Genomic DNA, 13,766 nt, shown 5'->3' on the forward strand with positions numbered 1-13,766 from the left:
TGACCTCCACCGTTCATTATCCTCGTCCCCGAAAATTGCATAACGTTCCCCAGCGCATCCTGCACAATACGTCATTACAGCGTGCAATCAGAGCCAATGGCTAATTAGGCAATTTATTAAGACTGCCATAACTACAATCTCGGAGCAAAGATCGTACCTTTTATGAATAAAATTTCACAAATAGAATTTGTAGCGACAAGTTGCAGTGCCATGGGTACCGAACATGTACGAACTATGCTCTGTCCTCCACCTGCAATTCCCGTTACCTTTGGGCGCATATTAACCTATGACAGCGAACTTCTATTGTCTAGACGGCCGAACACTTGACTTATATAAGCTCGCTGTGCGGTTACATTCGCACCGCGCGCCCGCTGATATGGCAGACAGCTGCAAACATTGCCTGCCCTGTAATGCATGTGATCATGTCTGCCTCCTTCGTATGCTTTCTCCACGCGCATTAGCTAAAGTTCGCAACAGCGGAAAACTTCGCAAACAGAAATGTGCTTTTTATTGCACAGTCGGGCAAGGAACGCAGCTTCAAACACACGAAAACATGTGCACCCTTTCAAGCGGAAACGACGAGAAAATTGCACCTTGTACACTTGCAAGAGTTACGCCCTCCTAATTGCACGGGCTTTTCCTGTTGTTCCGGTTGTGCTGCCGATGCACCATTCACGGCAAACTGCACTCAGGTTGACGGACCTTGTATGGTACATTGAACGCAATTTCTTTCTGGCTTAACTGTGAGGCTTCTGAAAGTAGGAAAGTGGCGTCAAGATTAGGGTCGTTGGCCTACCACATAATATGTGTAAAACAACTTTTTTTGTGAACCAATAATGACCGCGAACGTTGTGAGCCATTACTGTGTGTACCACTTGATTTGGTTTCTTTGTCATCGAGTTCAAATACAGCTTAGATTATCTCGCAATAGCGCACGATTCTGGCTGAATTGAGTAGCTTCTAAAAGTTAGGAAGGTTCAACAAGAGCTTCGTTTTGGTTACTTCATCTTCTTGAACTTGAGCGTTTTAATAGCAGCTTCAGCAGCCGTTTGCTTTAGGCCGAAAAGTTTTTTTGTATGGATGGGCAAAGTCGAAAACTAATGCATGTTGCTCCACCGCGTGATTCGGAATGCATACCTGGCCATCGTATTTTCCGTATTGGGAAACTATTGCTAGATTTAATTATGACCATCAATAAAATACCTTATCATGTACTAACGCTACCACGTACGGTAAGGACAGCTTTTTTCTCTTTCTTTCTCTCAAAAGTTTGTTGTGTCATAATGAATAGCGTATCAATTTATTGAGTGGAATGAAAGAGTAGTGAGACTAAATGCAACAAACGCAAGTTCGCCTACTACGTCGCAGATTCCGCAGAGACTGACAGCTGTCATACAAGACCTGTAATATTTAGCCGATCGGCAGATCACAGTTTTCCAGCCAAAGATTAGGTTTTAGCGTTAGCAGCTAGGGGCAAAGATGGAAGGAATTAAAAACTAATACACGTTATTCTAATGATACTTTTTCTGAAACATCGGCGACTGCGCGCGGCACATTTTGTGAATTTACCGAGCGAGCTTTACCTCAACTCCTTGCGCTCACATGTTTTGACGGGCTTTAAATGGCGTAGGCTGCCCCTTCCAGACGTTTCACCCCTGAAAGTAGCCAAAAGTCGGGCCGGTGGAGGCCTGTGCCCATTTTGTAGAACCAGTGGGCACCCGGCAGCACGGGAATTTGAACCCACGACCTCCCGCAGCCGAAGTGGACACCCTACCACAAGGCCATGGCAGCGGTTATGATGACCAACTAATAATGACCGCAAACGTTGTGCACCATTACTATGTGTACCGCTGGATTTGCTGTATTTGTCATCGAGTTCAAATACAGGTTTGAATAACTCGTAATAGCACACTAGTCTGTGCTATCACTGGACAGATTCTGTGAATACAGGACAGAACAAAGAGAAGTACGAAGCACGTTCTTTCCGCCTCAGAAGCTGAAGCAATCGCAACGCATTGTTTGCATGCCCAGCCCGCTAAATCTGTACAAAGAAAAGACTAGCCGAAACGCTGCCACGCAGAACAGAGCCGAAAGAACACTGTAGCCGGATATCAAGATTGGAGGGGGGGGCATCTGGAGACGTTGCAGTCTTGCATGTTCGGTTGGTGGCGCGCCCTCCCCAGACAGACAAAGGCAACTTTTACTTTGATTCGTGATCAAGTCGTCAAGAACCAATGCGTACAGCTTGCGTCGAGTGCTCATTTCGGTAGTTGGGGAGCACTGGCGTGCTTTTGGCTTGCGTACACGACATGCCTCGATCGAAATTCATACCTGTCGTTTAGGGTCACGTGCGCTTGACCTGTGGTCAGACAATAAATACGCATTTGTGAATGCGTATCCCGATAATGTTTTACGTTCCGCCTTTGCAGAAATCGTGGCTCATTCATTAACAAAAGCTCAGAAAAACGTGGTCTGTCTAGGTATGGGGAATACGAGAAATCAACGCATTAATAAAAGGCACCAAAGTCATGAATAATTGCTGCTTCTTTTATGGGAGTTTGCAATGACAATCGTATGAGGACGCCTAACTTTGCCGGAGTAATTTCGAACAGCACCCATGCGTATCCTGCCTGGTGTATACATCTGCTTTGAAATAGCGTGTACGCAACAAATGTATTAGAATGTTTTCAGAAGTGCATGGGCCCAGGAGTAAGAACATGTGTGTATTGTTACACCCGCCATGGTGGTCTAGCGGTTATGGTGGTCAACTGCTGGCCCATAGGTCATTGGATATATTCATGACCACAGAGGCCGCATTTTTGATGGAGATAAAATTGCTTCAGAGTCGTGAACTCAAAAGGGTCTTCTAACGCTTAAAAACATCGGTTCTGACTGCGTAACTTGTAGTGGCGCTTGCCAGAGCTATTGCAAGCGGGAATGATGGAGGCCACCGGCCGGTGATTAGATAAATGTAATGTTAAATTTAATCACGGCATCGCATCAAAATAGGGATTACTATTGGATTTCTTTTTTCTCTAGCATAGTTTTTCACCGAACTAGGAAGAGAATGAAGCTCTCTGACTTTTCCGAATTGAGAACTGCAAAGCTATTCAAAGAGTGCGCCAAACGCTATGGTGCTGGAGTAAACGCGCCGGAGATGCTCCAGGCGCCTTTTATTGAAGAAACTAAAAGAAAGAAACAGAAGAGTGTTGATATGCAGACGCCATCACAAAAATAAAGATCAGTAGAGTCACCAAACATTATAGAAGCGTTCGCGAGCTGCACTCCTCGTTTCGGAAGCGTCATTCCCTCTTCAAGTACATATTATTAGTTACCATCGCAATGGCATCATCAATGCGTTGTTAATAACGGGCGATAGCATGCAAGCTTCCTCTATGGTAGGGCTTTCAGTTTATTTCATTGGGCAGCCTTCCGACGTCACAGAGCGAGAAAAACACGGTCAATTATGCCCGCGAAATTCTAGTTGAGGTTGAGCATCCATTTCATTGAATTTTGATATCTCTACGCTGAATAACTTTGCACTGCGTACCTCTATCACTGCCGTTCTTGCGGCACTTATCTCTTAAAGAGCCTTCAGTGTATACGCAATCAGCTTGAAAAACATGTAAAAAATTGGGGGACCCTTAAGCTTCGCCTTTATGAGTTGAACGCGATAGCGAAATCCGGTCCCTAGTGCACCCTTCAACCGCTAAGTGCACACTTATTCGTATGTTTTGTTACATACACACGCACACACACAAACATGCACACAGTAGATTGGACAAGCGCGTGCTATTATCACCGAATGGGCTCGTTCTCGTAGCGTAGTGACACCTGTCGAACAAAATGCGTTAAAGGGGCCCTGAAACATTTTTTCACGTAACCATGGAATGAATTCACTTGAAGAGCTTATTGCCTCACGAATTCATTGCCGCAAACATTTTAAGAATCCGTTCAGGGCGAGTGGAGTTACAAAGGTTTGTCTCATGCTGCAATTGTATTATCTCTTCTCTCGTCTCGACGAAAGCGCTGGAAGCTAAACAGAGAGGGGTGGCAGGGAAAAGAAACCACCGCACCTTGTGACTTTGAGCACTTTTTTTTTCTTTGAATGCGCGGCTTTTATCGATGTGATAGCGCGCACGCGTGCACAAGTAGCGGCCTCCCGCGGCTATCTCGGTAACTTGATTTTTCGGTCACAGACGCACAGACGATTTTCAGCTCACAACCAACGGGGCCGACGCCGGCGGCGGGTTTTCTGCGACACGAGCTCTTTAACGCTATCGCTTTACAGTGTTGTCGCGAAACGTGTTAGGGGGCCCTTTAGTGCCCGTTAAACAACCCCAGGTGGTAGAAATTTCCGTAGCCCTCCACGGCGTTCCTCATGATCATATCACTGTTTTGTAATGTTAAACCCTAACGATTATTAATATTATTAGATGCGAAGCGTCTTGTGGTCAAGCTCAATTCGGTGTGCGGCCCTTAACCCTTAATGCGCACCCTTTCCCTTCTCCTTTGCTACGCTCTACCCCCCTCCCTCCTCCAGGCATCCCTCCGAGAGGCATTTACACCTCCATTGCGCATGTGTGTCCCCTCCCCCTCTCTCTGCTCTCCTATGCTCCCCCTTAATCGCCTTGCAACGGCGACGCAGGCAGTGTCTGCTAGCGACTTTGTTAATTGTAAGAACTGACTACTCGCGGTGAACAACCGTTCACTGAGCACTCCCTATACATAGGCACTTGATTTTGACCTCCATGGTAGTGCAGTTGAGAGATTACTCTTGCGCGTTGTTCAACAATACAAATTCGCAGCGTACACGTTAGAAGCAGACTGCTGGTCTCTGTGTCTAATTGCAGTGTTTTGTCTCTCATTGCTCATTAGCAGCGATACTACGTTCCAGTAGAAAACACGTTACCATCACTGTGTGCTTTGCGCCTCCCCAGGTATCGCTCCTTCAGAAAGCCGTGATGAGCTACAGCGTCAACGCAGCCGCCAGTGTAAGCGCTAGCGCCCGTCTATACGCATCTAAACATGGTTCTCTTTAGTGGCAGATATGGTGTAATTTTATTACTAATAATATTAGTAAAATTATATCCTTATGTACAAAAGCCAGATAAAGTTATTCAAGGTAAAAAAGACGGACTGCTAACAGGTTTTATAATATAACATATTCAAATGCCTCATTATTCTTTTCAAATAAATTTAGGCGTTTCATGTGCCAAAACCACGACATTGTTAATAATCATTTTATAGAGAGGTATTCATGAATGATGAACTTTAGTCATATAATGTGGGGGCACACAATGTAATGTACCAGACCCCCCTGCCCCTATTTTTATGCTACTTCGACATATCGAAATGCAAGCAATCCCCACAGACGGAATCCAAGTCCCTACCTCATCCTACAGACATAGCGCTAGACCTTTTCCAAATGTGTATACAACTTCATGATACTACATTTACGCTGCTATTTCACTTTTTTTTCTTCTTACAGCATATTCCTAGGAGTTCTCTCTCTTATTCTACTACTCGGCACTGCTTACGATGTTGCCCGCTACTATCTCCCAGAGGAGAAAAAGAAAGTCCTTCCAGGTAAGCTTATAGAGGAAATATATGCGCACATCAGATATCGGTAAATAATCTTAACGATCCGCGCATACATTCGTTGCTGGCACGAAACATTTTTTCTATACGTTAAAACAGTTGAATGAATGAATTTTAGAAAACATTATACACCTCTAGCCATCTACTATGTCAACACGAGAAAGTTATAAGAGCTACCAAACTCAGAACTTAAGGTGCGGGAACGGGAATTGGCGAGATGATCAAAGTAAGATACAACTGGAATAGTGCGAGAACCGATTGAGTCAAGTGTAATATCGAGCTTTTTTTGAGTACTTCTAAAACCGTGAGCAGGCTGGTGGCGCCATTAGCATTAAAATACCGTGTTATCCTTACATATTTCTAATGATAGCAAGTTTCCGTCAGTATATACGTGGCACGTTACAAAGCGTTTTTCGTAAAAAGCAAAGGGACATTAGAAGCAAATAAGCAGTAATTTATACCTAAGGAAAGATTAGTAGCCTCACTGCAAATGGCTGGCTCATTGAGCAATGTAGCGCACTCCAGTACACAACTCTTGTGCTACTGTCTATAGAATTACGGGAGGGGAAGAAATTTGCCCTATTTTAAGTGCGGAGCACTTTAGAGGCCTGCAAAATTATGATCTGTCGTTGTGCGCTGTCCTAGCTTGACGAAACGCAGGCTAACCCATGAATAGCATAGCCATCTGTAGCATATAAAGCGCGCTCACGCCAAGGAGGAATTTTCTTCCTCTTGTTCTTCGAACGCCTCGATGATGATAGGTGCGGAGCACTTTAACGACTCGGGTTGTCCCATGCTGTCGTCGATTTGTGTAACGCAGAAAAAAATCACGTACAAATATGAAAAAATAGACGCAAGCGAGAAAGAGAGAGATAAAAAGAAAGAGAAAAACACGAAGAAAAAAGACTGAGCAAGATTGAGACAGATGAAGAGAAAATAATAAGTGGACACAAATTTAGAGAGAAAAAAACAGAGTAAAAGACAGAAAGAAAGGAAAAGAAATAAGGCCAGGAAGAAGCAAAGTGATCACCGAAAAGAAACAAAGAACAGCTTCGCTAAACCTTCAGACTTGACACCCCAGCGTCAATCGTCCTTAATTTTTTTTCTTCTAATTTTGTTTTCAAACATGTATAAGTTGCCGAGTTGAGGGGCGTACCCTAGAATATTCGCACGTAAAAACAGAGTCAATTACATTTGAATACCGAAACATATATACGGCAATACCTCAGCGCTGGCTGGCGCTCATTAAGTTCCATAAGCCAGTATATATATATATATATATATATATATATATATATATATATATATATATATATTGAGGGAGAAGTGCACGTATGTCGCAGTAGTATGGTTGTTGCTTTTGTATATGTGGTCGACGTTGTAGCCACCACAGCACTAAGACAATGGCTGTAGTCTTGTAAATTTTAGTTATATATAGCGCGCAATTTTACCTGCCTGTGTGACAGAGTGTGGCTGGTAGAACGTGTGGGGGTATTGTTAACAACCGCGAAAGCGAAGAAAGCCATTTAATTAGTTAGAAACGGGAATGGCGTGACAGGCCAATTTGGCAACACAAACTAAAAAAAATCTTTAATCAATGCTCGTTACGGCAGACTACTGAAATAATCCTTAATTTCAATCGAGCATTTACCACAATATTTGTTTTACTCGCAGTTAAACAGATGAACACCACTTAACTTTGCTTGATACGCACTCGTCTAGTATGAATACGCTGTCTAAGCCTATGTCATAATCAAACACGCATTCTCGTTCCTAGAGCAAGTTCAAGTTCCAATTTTTTGAAGTTCGTTTCCAATTTCAAGTTCATTTCAGCTACAATTTAAAAACAACGTGCAGAATGAATATACAGAAGGAAGTAGGGTTGCAATAGGCTGTAGGGGACCAGTTGTCCGCAATTACAAATACAAATAAGATGATGAGCCGTAAGAGCAATATCACAATAAAACTTGCATTAAAACCGAAGAAGACAAAAATTTTGTTGCAGGTAATCAAAAATAATATAACCAGTATTCTTTAAACAATGTGTACCTAGTAATTTAGTTAATTTATTTATTCATACTGTTAGCATACATGCCAAAACAGGAGTTGCTCATATGGGCACACAAATTTCAAAAGTCAATGCAAAAATAGAACGTCTCACAATTTGACACAAAGAAAGCAAAAGCAATGCAAAAAATAAATAAAAAATCTAACATTCAATGCGCACACTGCAGCATAACTCGGCAGAAAATAACACAGGTGAGCAAATGAGTGCCTTATTACAGCTCAGTTCAACATTTCAAACGCACATTCGAAATCTTTAACATTGTTACACAGTACAACGTGATTTCGTAACTTATTCCATGTGTCAACAGTGGATACAATAAAAGAATTCTTGAACGATTTTGTGTTATGCTTCAGAGGTTTAATGTGTTTGGTGTGCTTTGTTCGCGAATGCGACGTGTCTAGAGTAAAAATTTTTGTTATCTCTGTTTTGTAGATACCGTGGAATATCTGAAAAAAGAATTTCATGCTGTTGATATTCATTCTTTCGTGCAATGTAAGAATATGAGCCCTAGTTCTTAGACTTGTTACGGACTGCGTTCTACGGTAGGAATTAAAAATAAATCTTAAGGCTCTATTTTGAACCTGTTCACATTTAGCGATATTATTGTGCGTATATGGCTTCCATATCGGGCATGCATATTCCAGCAACAAAAGTACTATGGTTTTATATGCTATAAGTTTTACTTCAGGTGTCGCGTCACCAAGCCTCCGACGAAGCATCCATAGCTTTTTTTGCGATTTATCACAGATATAATCTATATGGCGTTCCCAGCTCAAGCTATCTGTGACGTAAACACCCAGGTATTTATATTCTGACACACGGCAGAGTGGTTCGTTATGTATGACGTAACGAAATAAGAGAGGCTCGGTTTTTCTTGTAATCGTCATAAAAACTGTTATGAACGTCATAAAAATAAGAACACAAATAAAAAATTGGCCCATCCCACGTACACTGGGAATTGATGATATGCGAATCACGAATGAGGAAGGTCCATATGTCACTTTCAAATCAACACAAAGTTATGAGGCAGACGTAAATTGTGCCGTAGATGACTTCCATGTCATGATTATCATGTTTAGATGTGTCATGTACGTTCGTCGTCCATTCACGTAACGTAATGCAAAATTTGGTATATGTGGAGCTAGCGAAACAGCCGCGAGCACGCTATGAGCGTAGAATGTAGTCATGTTTTAATGATACGCATATCATTATTATTATGTTTGAACGTATCATTCACCTTCGTCGTCTATTCACGTCACGTAATACCAAATTCGGTATATCTTGAGCTAGCGAAACGGCCGCGAGCACGCTATGACCGTAGCATGTAGTCATGTTTTACACCACACGCGTATCACAATTACCATGTTTGAACGTGTCATTTACCTTCGTCGTCCATTCACGTCACGTAATGCCGATTTCGGATATGTGGAGCAAGCGAAACGGCCGCGAGCACGCTATGAGCGTAGCATGTAATCATGTTTCACATGACACAAATATCAAGATTATCATGTTTAGACGTGTCAACTACTTTCGTCGTCCATTCGCTTCACGTAATGCCAAATTTGGTATAGGTGAAGCTAGCGAAACAGCCTTGAGCGCATCAGAAGCGTAGCATGTAGTGAAGTTTTACATGACACGCATATTAAGATTTTTATGTTTGGACAGGTCATTTACCTTCGTCGTCCATTCACGTCACGTAGTACCAAATTTGGTATATATGAACCTAGCGAAACGACCGCCAGCACATCATGAGTGTGGCGTGTAGTGATGACTTACATGACATGCATATCATGATTTCTACGTTGGTGTCTGTTCCTTATGTTCGCCATGCAGTCATGTCGTACCATATCAGTTTTTCAATACGTCATGTGAATGAAACTACTGCAAGAGCAACAAGACAAAAAAATGTAAATCATGACATTCATGACATACATATCTTTATTTTCATGTTATAATTAGTCACTTATACTCGTCATACCATCATGATATTCCATACGAATTTTAGTATGGATACCATTATTGAGACGGCCAGAAGAGCTAAGTGTCGTAGACGGACGGACGGACGGACGGACGGACAGATAGAGAGACAGAGAAATAGATAGATAGATAGATAGATAGATAGATAGATAGATAGATAGATAGATAGATAGACAGACAGACAGACAGACAGACAGACAGACAGACAGACAGACAGACAGACAGACAGACAGACAGACAGACAGACAGACAGACAGACAGACAGACAGACAGACAGACAGACAGACAGACAGATAGATAGATAGATAGATAGATAGATAGATAGATAGATAGATAGATAGATAGATAGATAGATAGATAGATAGATAGATAGATAGATAGATAGATAGATAGATAGATAGATAGATAGATAGATAGATAGATAGATAGATAGATAGATAGATAGATAGATAGATAGATAGATAGATAGATAGATAGATAGATAGATAGATAGATAGATAGATAGATAGATAGATAGATAGATAGATAGATAGATAGATAGATAGATAGATAGATAGATAGATAGATAGATAGATAGATAGATAGATAGATAGATAGATAGATAGATAGATAGATAGATAGATAGATAGATAGATAGATAGATAGATAGATAGATAGATAGATAGATAGATAGATAGATAGATAGATAGATAGATAGATAGATAGATAGATAGATAGATAGATAGATAGATAGATAGATAGGCTCAAAGTCGCCGAAGTTGGCTAAAAATGCTTCGTATTTAAAAACAATCCGTGAACATTGTTTCATGTGTGATTCTATTAAGTGCCAAGTAGATAAAGCGAAACAGGAAAAAAATTGATGAAGCCAGCACGAAGCCACAAAATTATTGAAACAGCAAAACTCCACGATCCAGAAGGGTAATCTGGTTGCCTCTAGGTTCTTTCTAGACCTTAACTAGGTAATGCAGGTTCTTTTTAGGTGGCTAACAGCGCAGGGAGGTTCGAGTTAAACCCCAGGCAATCACCTACACGACACGAAGTCCAATTTCTAAAGGGAAAATGTCGCGCTGAAACCAAGCGTTCGGACCTCTCAATTTTAGTGGAAGTCGTGTGTAGCGGGTTCAAGCAACTTCTGCGGCACACCCGTTTATGATGGTGGTAGTTTTCCAATTAGCCGCAGAAACGTTTGTGGTAAGACTCATTTACTCGGCTAACTGTTGTCTCCATCGTTAGTGGACCATTGGTGTGTGGTGGAATTTACTCAAGTTATGTGGCGCATAACCGCTTACGATGATGATATTTTTCTGGTTGCACGAACATGGAACAATTTGCTATACATCTTAGCTGGTAAAAAAATGATGTGATCCATAGCTAGTTCGTTTTGCAGGTAGTAAAAAAGTTTTCATTTGGCGCAAATCTATTGGGTTGAACTTACAGAGATGATCAGGACATAAGAAACTTGCTGGTGCAAGATCAATCATATGAGTTCACTTGCGCCACGCTGAGATGATGTTTAAATAAACTAGCAATAGCGAGTATATCAACGGTATAAAAAATAAAGATGCACAGCTGCGATATAACCGTGTACATATGGCGCCTTAATGACTGAATCACAACGATGGGTACGAGAGAGAACAAACTTTTATTTGAGCAAACGCATTGTGCGCCCAAGTTGGCGACCTCCTTATTCTATGTAGCCGCGGACGTTCGCCATCTCCCGCGCCCGTTGAACCATGCTGCGCTGATTCTTTAGGCCCGGGTCTGATAACTTGGCCTCTCACTGCTCTTCGGATAGTGTAGTGGCTCCGGGGCTTTGTCTGCATCCACATACCATATCGAATAGAGTTTCAGGGACATCACAGTTCTTGCAGGTGAACGAGTACTCAGTTGGTGAGATGCGGTGAAGCAATGTACCATGAACGTAGGTGTTAGTCTGCAGCTTTCGGAGGGTTACTGACTCGGGAAGAGGCAGTAACCCTCAGAAAGCTGCAGACTAACGCCTACGCTCATCCAAGCCTGCCTCTTCCCGAGTCAGGCTTGAATGAGCTGGCAGATAAATTCTTCTGTTTAGTCTGTAGTGCTGCAGTACATTGTTGTACATTTAAGGTACATCTTCTTTCCCCCTTAGCGCGCCCTGTGTGATGGCCCGGTGAACCGGGCGAAAGCATAGGCTGCCTCATTTCCCATCAAATACTCATTACCTGAAGTCCAAACGATGTACGTGTCTGGTATATTGAACTTCGTTGTGGTGGCGAAAATGTCTAAGGCTTGCTTGAAAATTCCCCCTTAATAAAAATTTCGACAAGCTGCTTGCGCATCGGTTAGTATTACGGCTGTGTCAGTACAGGTTTAGACTGCTAGCGCTATCGCTGTTTCTCCTGCCGTGTCGATTTCTGTAGTTAAGATGCTACCAGCTGTTCTCTCTCTGCCTTCGTTGATGACTACGCTGACAGCATGGGCCGAGACAAAATCGGGTAATGGCCGTAATTGAGAGTGACCGTTTCGAATGCTTGTATGCAACCCATTTTAAGGCCTGTATTCGCAGGTTAACCTGATCCTTATCTCAAAATTTTATTATAGGTTTTCGTATATAGTGCGTTTGATAGACAAAGCAGGCCGGTATTCACAAACCAATCTAGTACACATATCTTTTGGCCTGTTACCATTTTTTCTGCCCTTATAAGCCATGTTGCGTGTACAAGTCTGTAAACAGGGGTTGTGTCCAGTCGACGTTTCGACAAACGAACTTGTCTACCCCAAGGCTAGAACAGTTACATTCTAGCTTTTTAGGTGTTGATTGATTTATATGTGGGGTTTAACATCCCAAAACCACCATATGATTATGAGAGACGCCGTAGTGGAGGGCTTCGGAAATTTCGACCACCTGGAGTTCTTTAACGTGCACCCAAATCTGAGCACACGGGCCTACAACATTTCCACCTCCATAGGAAATGCAGCCGCCGCAGCCGGGATTCGAACCGACGACCTGCGAGTCAGCAGCCGAGTACCTTAGCCACTATACCACCGCGGCGGGGCAGCCTTTAGGAATGACAACCCTGATTATGGAAATGTCGTCTCGACAGAGCCCCTACAGATTTTTTCATCGTAAGCTTCCCCTTTCGCCTTCCTGCCATTTTTTAGTGCACAAAAGCTTAAGGAAAACATAACATAAGGGGAAGGTTCATTTGCGAATACGGGCTTAAAACTACATGGTAAGTATATTTTCGCGGGCATCGTTCAGCCCCTGATTTATCCGAAGCGACAGCATGGTTCAGCGTTGCGCTCGAGCTCCTCGAACAGTGTTCTAACAATACGCGGACACGGCTTGACTATAGGTACGTGAGACAACTGCAGCCGCGCATAAAGAAAGAGCACCTTGTTCTGAAACATTGGCGCCATGAGTGACGCTGACAGCAGCGTTACACTTCAAAGTCAAACGCTTCGATGTTGCATGATGCAATAAAAAAAGAAAAGTCGGTGTTTACTGTGGACCAATGAAATGATACTTGTGAAATGATAGTTGTGACTGGATGCTTGTCATTCGTTTCGCTCAGGCGAACGGATACAGTACGTTGTGGTACACATGCAGCTGCTTCAAACACACTATTGTGGTTCTACCCGCCATGGTGGTCTAGAAGCTAAGGCACTCGGCTGCTGACTCGCAGGCTGCCGAATCAAATCCTGGCTGCGGCATCTACATTTTAGATGGAGGCGAAAAATCTTGAGCCTTGTGTGTTTAGATTTAGGTGCACGTTAAAAAACCTCAGGTTGTTCCGTTTTCGGAGCCCTCCACTACGGCGTCTCTCACAATCATATTGTGGATTTGGAACGTGAAACCCCAGCAATCGTTATTAAATATTAGTGTTTCTGAACTGAATTGACATGCCAGCAATGGAATGCAGATCGCTGCTGTTGAATGGCTACCAAGTCAACGTAGTGAAGCGTGACGATACAGCTATAAGCATTGTGCATCTGAGCAGACCTGCAGTCCTGAAACGCGCCGCCGCGCATGTGCTATCAATACCATGACAGCTCAAAGGCTCCGGCCAGAATGCGCAGTATTAGTGTACTTGCTACTATTGTTCTAGCATTACAAGCAAGCTATGGGTGTGGATGTCAT

General features: G+C 42.7%; 1 protein-coding gene across 1 annotated transcript in view; it reads left to right on the forward strand.

The window, feature by feature from the left end:
* The window catches only part of LOC119162282 (nose resistant to fluoxetine protein 6), an 89,246-nt gene that overhangs the window by 57,318 nt on the left and 18,162 nt on the right, over nucleotides 1-13,766 (forward strand). The window contains exon 4 of the mRNA XM_037414738.2: nucleotides 5,492-5,589. Coding sequence (XP_037270635.2) covers nucleotides 5,492-5,589 — 98 coding nt within the window. The remainder of the gene's footprint in view (nucleotides 1-5,491; nucleotides 5,590-13,766) is intronic.

This window comes from Rhipicephalus microplus, chromosome X (assembly GCF_043290135.1).
Source record: "Rhipicephalus microplus isolate Deutch F79 chromosome X, USDA_Rmic, whole genome shotgun sequence".
NCBI classification, from domain to species: Eukaryota; Metazoa; Arthropoda; class Arachnida; order Ixodida; family Ixodidae; genus Rhipicephalus; species Rhipicephalus microplus.